Genomic DNA, 14,940 nt, shown 5'->3' on the forward strand with positions numbered 1-14,940 from the left:
AAGTTATTTTATTATCCTCACACCTACCAGAGGCCAAGAAAACACTGAGAATTTCAGGTGTAAATTGGCACGAAGGCATTTGTACCTGGCTGTCCTAGCTGCAGGGAAATGTGAGAACGTGACCTACCTACACCCAGAGAAGCAGTCCCAAGCGTGCAATGAAAAGACACGTTGTAGGTAGGTGGGTGTTGGTTTTTTTTAATTTTGAGATTGATGATATTGAAATGATTTTTCCCATCCTTTGCCTTTTTGGTTGTCAAGTGGGAACAGCAGGGGTACCTCATTTTAAAGGGATGATTTGAGGATTTACAAGCACAAGCTACTTGATGCGAGGCTACTGAGAGCCATTCGGCACCGAAGCAGGGGATTATTGTTATTCTTCACGAAGTAAGGACAGCAACAGTCCCTCCTGCAAGAGCAAGGCTTCGGAACTGGGGGTACGGAGCACGGCATGGAAGCAGAGCAGAGGGAAACCAAACCTCACCACCCCGTTCTTGCGAGGGGGACAGGGCCCACGAAACGCCAAAGCGACCCTCGGGTGTAAAGAACTGGGGGCGGGGGGGGGGGCGCGGGGGCGAAAGGCACCAGACGTCGGGAACGGTGCACAGGCCCGGCCCGGGCGATGAGCTCCCGCTGGAGGCGGCCGGGGGAGGGAGGCAACGACAGCCCGCAGTGCCGCGCTGCGGGGAGCGGCGGGGCCCAGGGCAAGCCCAGCACTGCCGAGGGCCCTGCCAGAGCCGCAGCGGCGGAGGGACCCGAGCCCCCCTACCGGGAAGGCGCTTCTCCCCCTCAGCCGCACTGGCCCCCCTCCGCCCGGCAGCAGCACCCCCCGGCCACGGCCCCCGGCCCGGCGGCGCGCAGGCGCGGTGCTGGCCGCCGCAACAGCGGCGCTTGCGCAGTGGGGCCGAGGCCCGGCGGGCGCGCTCGCCGCTGCGGGACTCCGGCATCGGCGGAAGGCGGCGCTGCAGCCGCTGCGCGGAGCCCGCCAGGCCCCGACACAAAGACGAGGGCGGCCGTGGCGGCCGCAGCTCCTACCCGCTCGCCCGCCGCCCCCGCGGTACCACATGGCGGCAGCGCTGTGGCCGCGCCTGGCGCCGCCCCCGCGCAACTAGGCCAGGGCGAGCCGCGCCCCCCCGCTCCCGCTCGCTCCTCTCCCGCCCGACCCCGGCCGTCCCCGACGCCTGTGGAAGGAGCGGAGCCGGAGCGGGGCCCTGCACAGCCCCGCCATGCTGCCCCCGGGCCGCCGCGCTCTCTGCCGCCCACCGCGCCGCCGCCGCCGTCGTCGGGCGGCGGAGCTTCTGCCCGCGCTCCTGCTCCTGGCGGCGCTGGGGGGCGGCGGCGGCGCCGCGCTGCCCCCGGGCTGTAAGTACGACGGTCGCCCCAAGAGCGCCGGCAGAGCGGCGGCCGGCGGCCCGGTGGAGGTGAAGGTAGTTTGCAGCAACCTGGAGCTCGTTCAGGTCCTGCCGCCCGAGGCGCTGCCTAACCGGACAGTCACCCTGTGAGTACCGGCCCCGGGTGGGGGGTGGGCGGCCGCGGTGCGACGTGGACGGGGTGGGGAGGGCAGGGCGCCGGCCCGAGGTATAATGGGGTCAGCCGGGGGCGGGAAGCGTAGTTGACCCCCTACGCTGTGGGGGAAAGTCCTAGGAGCGGTGGGGTTGTTTTTTGGCTGTGCTTTTCGCGCTTTTCATACTTTCCCGTAGTTTCCCGGCATGGTGATTTTAGGGCGGGAGGGCGGGGACCGTCCCGTTACCGGCGGAGCGGGCGGTGGCGCGGGGGGGCTGCGCAGGGTGGTCCCGCCCCACGGAGCAGCATCCCCACCCCCCTTTTGCGCCTTCTCCCCTCTGGGGGCTGCTCGCCTTCAAAGGGTTCAGGCTGGTCAGAAGGCGTAGGAGTTACTTTATTTAAAGTAATTCCAGAATTGTATTTATTATTTAAAAAAAACTTCCTTAAATGTATTTGTTTTATCTCAGGAGAAACTCAGCTTTGGAGTACTGTGTTTCGAGGTAGTTTTAACAAACGAGCGCTGATGGACGGTGTGAGCCGCTCAGTGTGAGGTGGGCTGGGTGGGCCTGACGTTTCACCGTAGCAACTCCTTCGTGGCAGGTCGCGATAAAATCAGCAAAGGCATTTATTTTGGTTTTTTCTTTGCAAAGAAGGTCAGTTTACTTCTGTGTAGCAGTAGGCATGTTGTTCTTACGCGGAGGCAATCCTAGCTCATCCATTTGAATAACAAGTTTCAAACAGGATGTGCAACTTCATCCAAAGTCAAAAATATTTTGCTGTTTACTTAGACATGAGTGTGCACATGTAAAGAAAGGATTTGCAAGTTGTTTTTCTTCATGAGACGTTAACCGGTCACCCTAGCAAAGAAGTTCATAGAACCACAGAATTGTTTGGGTGGGCAGGGAGGTTTCCGTGCTGGATTTTCTTAGTGGATAGTCCTAAAAGTGTAACCCTATCTCTTTAAAGAGCCTTAAAGTGCCTGTGCAACCCTGGGAAGACTCAGGTGCAGCTAAGTAGTATGCAAGAAAATCAATGAAAAAACACTAAGTAGTCTAGCTTAAGATATTTATCTACTTAACTGGAAATCAGAGATTAGAAAGATCTACCAACAGTCCAAGTTTAATAAAAGCGCAGGATGTATATAGCTCTGTCATGAGAACAACAACAATCTGACTGTTGCTTTTGTGAACTTTGACAACACTGAAACACCAAAGAAGGGCTTCCTTCAGGAAGTCTTGGTGAGGTGTGGACCAGGTCAGTAGCAGGTGCATCGGTCTGGACCTGTGAGAAAAGGGAAAGCTGCTAAAAAAAAAAAGAGGTGGTAAAGGCTGAAGTAGTCGTTCTTGCTTGGCAGTCTGCAAGGGTTCACAGAATATTTCTAGATTACCTGTGAGAAGTGACCAGAATTACTCTCATGTGAAGTTGCTGAAGTAGAAGAAAAAGCAAAAAGTAGATGGTAATGGCTGATCAACAAATCCATTTTAGTCTTTGTTAACATCAAATGCTTTGCAGCTGATTAACTGTTAAACATATAGTATTATCCGTTACAATTTTGATGAAAGTATATGTTAGTATGGTTAATATGCTGAAGTTGACTGTGGGGGTCTTTTGGTTAAAAAAAATTGGGAGTCACAGCTCTGGTTGTTGTGAAAGACAAGCAGATATCAAACAGCAGCCTTGCTGTGAATGGACCTTTGTTCATAATTGCAGTAACAGAAGAATTTGGAAGAATGGTTCATCTTTCATCTTGATTTTCATACTCCTACCTTATCTAGAGTGTATCTAGACCATATCTACATACTAATTAGTTGCTTTCAGTTTTAACAGGCCTTTGAAGTTCATGATAACTTCTGAAACATTTATTTTTTCCTTTTAAACTTTTTAATAGACATAGCAAGAAAAAAATTACTTTTTTCATTATTTGTAGTAAGTGTCAGAACGGTGTTCATACAATTAATATGAACACACACTTTGAAATTTTACTTAAACATAAGGCAAAGATTATTACACCAGTGCTTCTGCTTTTTCTAAGAAAATGAACACAGTAACAGTTGTGGTTCACAATCTTTCAAGTTTGTTGGCTCTTGAGAGTTTTGTGGTGTGTTTTTCTTACTGAATCCATGTTAACCTGGTTAGAAAGTTTTGGTGGTTTATGAAGTATGTTGCCAAGTGCCATTTCACTCAACACACTGTTGATTAGTAGTGGATGGGTTCAATGTTATCTAATCTTTTGCCAAAAATTACTTCCCCCCACCCTCAAGCTGGTACTCTGGAATTACAGCACTTGGTGGATAGTGGAAGGTTGTCTGATTAAAACTCCCCTAAATTATTTTGAATCTTGATTTTTGTGGGATTCTTCTATTAAAGTACTAGTTCTATTGTATCTTTTTGGATTAGTGGATCACTGCAGAAATAAGTAGCTGAAAACACTGCCTTTTAATTCAGTTAATTTTTTTTGTATTGACTTTTATTTTGCACAAGCTGATTTTAAATACAAGGACTTGTATAGTTTTATATAACTTTGGGGTTTTCGAGTGAGCTAGGAATGACTGAAATGAAGTGATTGTTTTCATTTTAGAAATCCTGATTCCATCCTTATCACTCATCAAACTCTTAGACTTTCAGTAGATCAGCTGCTGTGCATTTAGCATTTACAATTTTTTTTTTTCCCTGTAATGAAATACTTTGAGGACAAAAGTCTCTAAAAAGTGAGGATGTAAGAGAAATAATGGAAATTAGGATAAATAAGTGGTATCTGAGGATGCTGGCCAAGTTCTTTCATTCTTGCACACCATTGAAGTTAGTGGTTAACGATGATATTGATGAGCTGGGCAGGGTCACGTAAGTTACAAAATGCCTTGGCCTTTGTTTGCTACAAAACATTTTATTTTCCTTGTAGTTTAGGCCAGTATTATTTAGAAACTTTTAGTTACAGTTCAGAAAAAAAATGCTAACTTAATTTCAGTTGATGAGAGACAAAGTAAGTTTGTTTCATGATTGAGGAAGGAAAGCAGATACTGGAAGAAGAGCATTAAAGTATAGAGAGATGTCTATGGGAGAGTAAGTAACGTTTAGGATTTCTGATAGTACTGTAGATTGAGATTCCTTTAGAATTGGCGGGTAGAATTGGCTGGTGCGTTTTACTGAGCAGTTCCAAGGTGAATCCAAGTTTAGTTATAGCTAAGGAAGGGACCTTTTCATAGCCTTACATAATAAGAACTGATTGGGATGCAAATGAAGGGTGTATCTACATCAACACCATAGGTGGCTTTGACCTTTGTAGTTTAACCAGCCAGATGAGATGCTTTTGATGTGAAGATAACAACTGGGTGAATGTAACTCCGTGCTTTGACATTTTCTGTATTTCAGTAGATACTGAATCTTTATCTATGCGCTATATTGTATATGCACTATACTCTTGTAATAGAAGTCTGAGATAAGATATCCACTGCTGTTGTGTTTCTTGATGAAAACTCAAATCACAAGGTTATAACTTGTTGGATATTAGCCATTACTTCATTCTTTGGAAAATGTGTAATCCCACTGAAGGCAAGCCCATGAAGTTGTAATCCTTGTTGGTTGTTGAGGATTTTAGTTACCCATTACACGCAGGTTATTCTATATGAATAGGAACCTCAATAAACAGAGGAAAAGTGTATATATATTTATAAAGAACTGTTCCTGAATTGAGAGCCTTACTAGTCTGCAAACAACATTGCTTACCCACATATCCTGATAGGAACATACAAGTATTGGTATTTGCACTCACATGTGTTAGAATTTCCAAGTCAGAGCATTAGCCTGAATTTGCGTTCGGAACTGTTCAAAGATGTGCTTAACTGTGTTGCTGTTGAGAAACAAAATGTCACGGTTTTTGTCTAGCTCCTGAATATAATCATGTCAAACTACATCCGTTAAGTCGCTCAAAGGCATACTTATTTGGCCTTCTAGATATCAGCATAGGCTTTTCATTTGTTACACAAATTCCTAAATTTCAAAAATTTCAAAGCAAAAGGTCACTCATATTGCAAGGAGTCACTTGTATCACAGTGTGCAATTGCACATAATGTAATTACATTGTGTTCATTAGCCCTTCAGTGAGTATTAAATGTTCAATGTGATAAGCAGTATCTAGTCTCGGGAAGAGAGATTTTCATCTTCAAGACTAATTCTTTTTTTCTTGTTGTCTTTTATTGATCAGTAGTATTCCTGGGTTTGCTTCAGTTTGGCAAAACTGCAGAGTATTAAAATATAAAAGTAAATGCCAAGAGTTAAAGAAATAGAACTAGAATTTGTACTGCTGTGATGAAGAATGAATAACTACATCTGTCTCATTCTTTTTTGCTTGACAAGTATGGAGCTGCAAGATTAGAGTTTTCAGAATTTAGCAGTTCTCATAAGTAGCTTGGCATGGGCCAGATAAGTTGCAGGTTCATGGATTTGTCATTACTACCTTATTTAGTCTGTATCTTCACCATAATTACATAATTTTTGAATCTATACAGTTTAAATGCTTTCTTTGTACCAGTAGTTAATCCACGAAGATAAAAACAGTTAAGCGTTTCTTTTCATTAGTAATAATAAATTGTTTTAAATTTAAGAACTTCAGCTGAAATATGTTTTTGAGACTTTGCTTTCTGCAGTGAGATAGTTAATGAATTTTAAATATGAATTTGTAAAATCTTAAGTAATCTATTAAATATCTTTAGTCTTTAACACTGTAAATAGGTGAGAATTTTATTTTTGACCTTGGATTTCACTATTTGGCTGTTCAGTAGTCTGGTTGCCTTTGGAGTGCTACAGTGGGACATACATCCATTAGTTACTGTTTCTATGCATTGCTGTGTTGCGACTCCTCTGTCAGCGATGACAGGGGGCATGCCCAGTGATGCAGTACGGTACCGTCCTACACATCTCCAGGCTGCCTTAGAGCGAACGGGATGCCGGTGCACTGCAGTGTAGTGCTGCTGGGTCTGAAAATAGGGTAGTTGCTTCGGTGGTGTGTGTGATCCAAGCTGTTCAGTTTTGGCAGGGCTGTAGAGTTGTTGCTTTTGGAGTAGGAGCTTGACCTTTGTGGCAAGGCAGATCAACTAAGAGCTATTTTGGGGGGGGGGGGGGGGGAAACCAAACACCCAAGCAAAGCAAACGTAATAAATGCGGATTGATTAAAGACACTGAAGAAATAGGCAGCTTAATCCCACAGTTCTGTCTGCACTGGGCAGTGTGTTCTAGGATTCATTCAGGTGACTCGAGCATTACAGCTGTAGGTGGCTGTGCGCTCTGCCGTCTTCAGGTGCTTTGTCTAAGAGTGCAAGCTGTGTCCTCTGCTAGATCAGTTCAATGCAGGGAAATAAAGATGCTTTGAGGTAGAGACAGACACACGTTAGGGTCTAGATAAGGAGTGAAGAAAGGCAGAGAGATTGGATTAAAAGGCAGAAACTGCTACTGGAGTTGGGGTGGAGTTGAGATGGGAGCATGGGTTTGCTTGAATGGCTGTGTTGGTTATGGAGACGGGAAATCAGAAGGACTTCAGAGGGAGCAAAGGCAGAGCAGATAGTGTGTGGAAGAATAACTGGCTTAGCATGACATGGGCAAGAATTCCTGGAAATCTTAACAGCTACCGCCAAAATCAGTAAAGGTGGATTAGTGACTGAATGCCAGTAGTAGAAGATGGATCATAAAAGGAAATGGTAGTGGCATGACACAGGCAGGGAAAAGTCTTCTGACATTGTCCACTTGATGTGCTATTTCCATCTGAGGAGGTGAACATACAGGCTTTTTTCTGTCAGATTCAAGAACTTGTTATATTAGTTAGCCCATGTTGTTATAGAATAGGTTTTACCCTGAAACTTGGTAACACCCAGAGTTTGCAATTTATGCTCAGATTTCTGAAAGCATCCTGTAAGACATCAGAAACAGCTGATTCTAATACCTCAAAATCTTGTGTTACGGTAACAGCCTTTGGTGTTAACAGAAATTTAAACCAGTTCTCAAAATTGTTAGTGGGCTCATTAGTTTCTGTGGGTTGCAGTGATGTGACCTTACAATTCTGTGCTGGAGAAGGGAGGTCCCCTTCCACCCTCTCCTCCTGCTTCTGACGGGGATGGTCAGAAGCAAGGGCAGGGGAGACATGATTTCTCTGAGTGCGGGAGGCTACATCCACATCCAGCTGCCTGTGAAGCTGTAGCTTGAACTGGAGGTGGTATACCTTCACCTCCCAGTCTCTTGCTGTATGGGTGGTTTGTGGTTGGTTGGTTTTTTTACCCCCTCCATTGTTGCTGTACTAGAGTTTGTCGGGCTTCATGCCTAGTTCTTCAGGGAGCTAAACTATCCAGAAACTGTTGACTTTTGTAGGATTGAGATATAAATTTTTGTGAAAATACATCTTCGTGTGGCAGCAGCTGACAGGAAGTGCTTGCGAATGTGTCTAGACAAAGCACTTTCTAGAAAGCACATATACCTGATAGGAAATGTAAATACATATGAGACTGGGCGTGACAGCATATGCTATAATTAATACTCCTGTCATATGACACATAGAATGTATAACAGCTTAAGTTAGGAGAGTCTGGATAGGCATCTGTGTGTGTGCAGTATTTCCTGTGAAGCGAGTTACTTTTGTGTGTACGTATGGAGGTTGGAGGGGTAGGGAAACTTGCATTAAATTGCAAATCAGTGAGAATCCTAAAAAGTGTACATCTGGTGGATAAATGGGAAGCTCAGGAAGGAGCACAAGGGAGGGGAGTAAAACAGGAGGGTTACTACAGAAAAAGTAAATCATAAATCTCTTAAATGCAGATGCTACAATAACAAGGGGAGGGGAAGAGGGAGGGGAGAGAGAACTTGGAGGAAGCTTCCCAGAATGTGGTGGGTGCAAGGGTTAGGTTACCAGTGCCTTTGGTTAGCTTTAGAAATAGCAACTCAGAGTCAGCATTGCAAGAAATTGTATGTTGCGGTGTCCTCTTAATTTTCTCTTAGGTAGGCTTTTCAACCTGGGATAAGTACCAGAAAGAGAGGCTTGGTTGGTAAGGTCATGATTTCACAAGAATTTATTTTGATAGTATCACTTTCAGCAACATTGCTATTCATTCTTGCATTCTATTTTGCCACTCAGTTCTGTCCTTTTTCTAAGATTATTTTTATTTAATACTTTTACATAGAAATTCACTGAGATACTCCAGCGATTGGCACTGTATTTCACTACAAATGAAGAATTTCTGTCCTTAAAGAAAGGCAATAAATAAAGCTTGTGGCCACATACCAGAAAAATATCAAGAAAAAATTATCATGAATGGCAGTGCACAAAGTGAGCATTGTTGCTTGAATGATGCAGGGATAGTATAGGAAAAAGTATCCATCATTACGTCATATAAACAGCACATTCCCAGTTAAAAATGGAGCTATATAAATAGACAGAGTTTTAATTCTGTAATTTCATTACTTCTGAGTGTTTTGGTTTATAATCTTAATATTGTTTAACATGCATAATAATGAAATAGCACAGGAAATCTTTTATCTGTTGCAAGCTTCTATTTTGCAAATGTTTCATTGCTAAGCTTCCTCAATTACAATGCTTTTGTTGAATTGGAAAGTACTGCCCTCTTTCATTAGGGGCTGTCGAAAGATTCATAGTTCTTGCTCTGTTTATAGCTTATGGAGTGTTTTCATTTCAGGGTTACTTTTAAGCAAGTACTGCTCATGTTCTTCTCAGTCTATTACTTATGTTTCTTTCCCTTTGACACCTGTAACTCACTAGAAAGCAAAATACTAACTGCTGAAAAATATTGGTTTTATATCCTTGTTAAATCACAGCTTCTACCAGATAAACTTTGAAAAACGTATTTCTCTTTGCATGTTCACGGCTTTCAGCAGAGAACATTTTTCTTGGTTGTACAGATGCTTATTTTAGTCCAATTTTTGCTGGTGGCCGCTTTCCCAGTCCTTAGAGTATACAGCCATCATCATGAAATGATCTGATTTATTTTCTGTTTCCTGGCTTTCTATTTGAGTCTCTCAAAACGTGTTCTGGAAGCTGCTTCAGCATTGAACTAAAAGTTCTGCTGCCTCCCCGTCTTGTTCAGGCTTCTTGGGAAGCCACTTTGACTATTTTGTAATAGTGTTAATGGATGTCTGTGTATTTTAATAGTGTCCTAAGAAAGGATTCATGTTGTGAAGTTTGGAGATGCATTGTACTAACAAGCAAAGAAGGACTAGCTGGATATGTGAAGGCTGGGGGCAGCCTTGGCTGCAGTGACTGCGAGATAAAGTTCAGGATCCTGGATGGAAGAAGCAGAGCAATAAGAAGGATTGCAACCCTGGACTTCAGGAGATCTGACTTTGTCCTCTTCAAGAACCTACTTGGAGGAATCCTATGGGTTAGGGGCTCTGGAAGATGAGGGAATCCAACAGAGCAGGCTAATATTCAAGCATCACTTCCTCCAAGCTTGAGATTGGTACATCCCTATGAGTAAGAAATCAAGCAAAGGGGGCAGGAGGCCTGCATGGTTGACCAAGGAGCTTCTGGCAAAACTCAAAACAGAAGGAGAAAGTTTATGGAATGTGGAAAAAGATAGGCCACTTGAGAGGAATATAGGGATGTTATCAGAACATGCAGGGAGGTGACAAGGAAGGCTAAGGTCTGTTTAGAATTAAATCTGATGAGAGGTGTCAAGGAAAACAAGAAGGGCTTCTTCAAGTCCATCCGCAGGAAAAGGATGACTAGAGAAAATGTGGGCCTGTTGCTGAATAAGGTTGGTGCCTCAGGGCCAAAGGACACTGAGAAGGTGGAGTTACTGAATGCCTCCTTCGCTTCAGTCTTTACAGCTAAGGCAAGCCCTCAGGAATCCCAGACCCTGGAGGCAAGAGAGAAAGTCTGCAGAAAGGAAAACTTCCCCCTGATCGAGAAGGATCATGTTGGAGATCACTTAAGCAAACGTGACACCCACAAATCCATGGGCCCTGATGGGATGTGCCCCTGAGTGCCGAGGGAGCTGGCAGAAGTTATTGCTAAGCCATTCTCCATCACCACTGAAAGGTCATGGAGAAGAGGAGAGGTGCCTGAAGACTGGAGGAAAGCCAGTGCCACTTTGCAGTACGAAGAACAGACTTTGGGTTTGACTGCATAGTTGTGTTGTGCATGCTAGCAACTGGGCATCTATTAGTAAAGGTCTTGCCAGTAAGTTAAAGCCAGAATTTGGTTTCTTTGCAGTGTGTTGCCAGATTTTGCCACTTTATGGAGTAAAATGGAAACAGGGCTTTCAGATCCAAGCAGTATTCAACAAAGGAACATTTTAACAATGTTCTTGTAATGAATGAAAAGCTGGGATATGGATTTATTTTTTTTTGGGGGGGGGGGAGGGAGGGTGTGGGCCGTAGTGGTGTGTTTTGTTGTTTTTTTTTTTCTTAAGGTGCATTGTTTCAGATCACCTCCTTGTCTCTACAGCCCTTCTGCTCAGTCAAAGGAGAGGGAAATGTGTTGCCTAATTGTTTGACTTCAGACATTGTCCATGATGCTTTCTAAACCTACTCATCAGCTGCCTTTTCTTCCAAGCTTTTTGTGTTAATTCACATGCAAACACACTCACAGCAATGGGGTAGTGCCACATTTTATCTTCTGTCATGTAAGGGTTGGACAAGGAAAATGCATTTGTTCCAAGCAGGTATTGTTGATCATTTAAAAGAAGGGAAAAGAAAAATAAACCTCATCTGGAGCTTTTAAGAGGCATGGAGCAACAATGATACTGGGCTATGGAAACTCCTTCATAAAATCAAAAATCATTTATGTTGTAAAGTCACTTGTTAAAGAAGAGCTGAAAAAGATGAGGATGAGTGGGGCTCTGTAGCTTTCTACTATTTTTCCTGTAAACTTCTTAATGATGGAAAAGTTTGCGTATTTTCAGAATTACTTCCCTCTTAAGAAAAATTATGGTCTTAAACTAGTAACTTAGAATTATTGATCACAAATAATTTTCTGTGACTAAGTGGTACATAATAGTCCATCATTTCACTGTACATTAATGCACAGAACTTGTGAGAGTGACTATAAAATGTCTGCTTTGAAGTGAATGCTTTATCATGTTTTGTCGTCTTATGCTGCATCCCTTAACACTTCCAATAATTTATAGAGTAAATATATTAATAGCAAGTTTTAAACTGCATTTTTTAAAAGATTACACTTACAACATTTTTAAGTGTGATGAAATGTCATAGGTTATATGGAGTGTTGTAAAATCTAACATTTATTCTACTAAAGCTTTATGGTTGAGCAACTAACAGCCTCTGCAGAGAAAATACTAGATCAGGCTGACTATAATTTGTATATCACACTCCAGAGAGAAATTTACCTGGTGCACAGATATTCAAAGACTTCTACTTTAGGCCTATCATTTTATAGGCAATGTCAGAAGACTTATTTTTTTTTTTTTGTACAGAACTATAGTTTTTATTTAGTTTAAATTTAGTTCAGTCAGTTATAGCTACTTTTGAAGTGGTTTCTGTTCCATTTTGAATAGCTACATTTCCTGGAAAAAGTACACGTAAAAATCAATAAATCTTAAGATCAAGTCAGTTATAACTAAAATACAAATTATTTCTGTGCTACCAAAGATTGTAGTTTGCTTGCTTGCTTGTGTTGACCTGGATGTTATCTGAACCTAATATTTTTTTTCTTCCTATTTAAGTCTGAAATTGGTCTGTTTTTTCTTGCTGCTGCTGTTATGCCTTATGTTCAGTTTGCATTAACTATTTGAGGTTTTTTTTATAAGCGCCTTCATTAATTTCTTTGTGTATTATTATTTTCCTTCCTGTGTACATATCTGAAACCAGGAAGCATTCTGAAATAAAGGGGTGCTTTGCTCTGAACAGATTTGGTTTGCAAAATGAGTCTCTACAAATAATACTATTTAGGTTGAAACCTTTTTGAGTAGATCTGAAAACAGTTTCAAAGACTTCAGGATGTGTGATTTTAATGCTTCAAGTTAAATTTTACTAGTTTTGCAGGCATTCCAACTTGTAGATGATGATGATTATTTTTCTTCACTAAACTTGCAGTCTTGCAAATGCGTATTCTGTTTTTCTGTTACATGTTGGGCCTTCCTTAATGCAAAGATTCCTTTAAATGCATGTAGATTTCTGAACTGTACTTGGGCTTCCCTGATTTGTACATGTTTTTTTTAAAATACTGTTTAATTTGTTTGGTCATCTAGTTATTACAGCTGCAGCCAAGGGGCAGTTTTCCTTCTTTCCTTCCTGTAAAGCAGCTTAATGTATTTGATTCTAGAGCTCTTTTCACAAGAGCAAATTTTCTTAGCTGACACTCTAGTAGATGTTACAGGCATTATAGGCACATGCAACAGCAAATTGTCACTATACTTTTAAGTATTCTTATCCTTTCCACCGTTGCTGTGATCAGCCTTCATCTGGGATTAGCTGACTGTGTAGCACACTATGTTGATCAAACTTTTGCAGTTGACATTTAATCTTTTGGAAAATGTCTTGGGTAAATGTGTAGGTTAATGTTTGTTGCACGTGGAGCAGTGGGGACCAGGGATGACATGAGATAAGCTGCAGAAATACATGGTATGACTGTAAGGAGAGGGGAAGGAATAGGATCTCCTTCTTTTAGCATCACAACTCCTATCTTGGGTGAATGATTTAATCTTAACTTCAAGAATTTTCAGACCTTCTGTCTGTCAAATTGGAAGTGGAAAGAGTTTCAAATAACTTTTTCAGCTGTCTTGATTCTGTGTATGTGAGAGTGAGAGAGAGACTGACTCTCAAACCCAAAGCTTCAAGACAAAAAGTTGCCTGCCTGGTGTTTGTCTAAACCACAGAGGCTTGAGGCAGTCTTTGAGAAACCTGAAGAAGAAAACTGCTTAGCATAATATGGTTGTGTCAAAATGATGCTGTTTTCATAGATAGATATTCCTGTATTTTAGTTTTATCTTACTCATGATGTGTTTTGAAGTAATAATCCTTGTTATTAGATAATAAACTTTAAGCATTGGAGGAAAGAGGAGGGTGCGCGTGTTTGTGTTTGGTTTATGGCTATTGTAAAGAATATCTGGAAGATGTAGTAGACTGGAAAGAAATCTAGTGGCAGTTATAAGTGCAGAAGTTGTTATCCAGCCTGAAGATGTAATTGGTGTAAGTGAAGAAGTGCATGGACTTGTTGGATCTGCAGGATGCATTTGATAAAGAACCTGTCTGAAATTGAACTGAGTGCAGCAGAAATTGCGGAGCAATCTGGCAGTGGATAAATTTCCAGGACAAGATTATGTGCACGTGAGAGCTTTTTGAAGAACTCCGGAATGAAAAAGTCAAATTATGAGTGTCTGAAGTTTTGCTTAGAGTGAACTGTTTTTTTAAGGACTGGAGGGATAGCAAATGCTGATTGTTATAACTATATCAGGAGTTTAGGGAAGTGGCATGGTTCCAGGTCTGATGCTTGTGTTGAACAGCTCAATAGAATTGGTAATAAATATATTGGATACCTGGAGAGAGAGAGATCGATATGTACTCTGGAAAATTTAATTCCTCTGTAATGGGAAGCTCTTCCTGACAAACTTCTGGAATTCTTCAGTATCAGCAAAATATTTACAAGGATGATCCAGTTGATATAATGAGACATAGGTGTTTTTTCTAAAAGGCATCCCTCAGTCCCTTCCCAAAGGCACTTGTTGAAAATAGTATGTCAGCCTAAAATGGAAGACTGTTGTATCAACAGCTAACTTGCTGGAGGATGTGGAAGTAAGTGGTTAGCCTTTTCAGTGGAGTGGAGTGTTAGAGAGCTGAAATGTACAATATATTTTTTAGTGACGTGTAAAACAGTGTAAGTAGGGGGTTGACAGTTTGGTGAGTTGCTTAGTGTAATAAGGGTGACGGTAAGTTCCAGAATTTTGGAAGAAGTTTATGAATCTAATAATTGGGCAGTAAACTACCAGAGGCAGCACACTGTTGGAAAATGAAAGTTGTACTGGGGATGATGACTATTCCGTCTTCGTTCATAAGATGATGGGAACTGAGCTGACCAGAAATCTTCTCAATTCTTAGTACAGGTGGTAAAGGCAGATCAGATGCTAGTAATTGCTAGGAAAGCAGTAGGAAACAAAACAGAATGTCATTATCCCACTAACTTGTCTGTGTGTTGAATACTGCTTCAGTTCCGGTGGTCTTATCTCAGAATTTTTTGAGTGTAATGAAGCTGAAAAGAGCTCAGAAGTGGTTCAGGTGGCACAAAATGACTTTGGTATGAAGAGTAATTAAGTAAAATATGAATCTTCCATCTGGCAAGAGACCATCTAGGTTTCTACATAATTACGTGCGGTAAAGAGAGGGTAGGTGGGGACTGATCACTGCTTGTTCCCATGTAAGAAGTGGGGAGCATCAAATGAAACTAGCAGGAGCTGTGTTCAGAACAAATGAGATGAGGTGTTCTTT

At 42.2% G+C, this 14,940-nt stretch overlaps 1 protein-coding gene across 1 annotated transcript in view; it reads left to right on the forward strand.

The window, feature by feature from the left end:
* Nucleotides 1-973: 973 nt before the first annotated feature.
* The window catches only part of ADGRA3 (adhesion G protein-coupled receptor A3), a 56,640-nt gene continuing 42,673 nt past the window's right edge, over nt 974-14,940 (forward strand). Inside the window, exon 1 of the mRNA XM_055712945.1 lies at nt 974-1,498. Coding sequence (XP_055568920.1) covers nt 1,227-1,498 — 272 coding nt within the window. The 5' untranslated portion in view covers nt 974-1,226. The remainder of the gene's footprint in view (nt 1,499-14,940) is intronic.

The sequence above is a fragment of the Falco cherrug genome, chromosome 1 (assembly GCF_023634085.1).
Source record: "Falco cherrug isolate bFalChe1 chromosome 1, bFalChe1.pri, whole genome shotgun sequence".
NCBI classification, from domain to species: Eukaryota; Metazoa; Chordata; class Aves; order Falconiformes; family Falconidae; genus Falco; species Falco cherrug.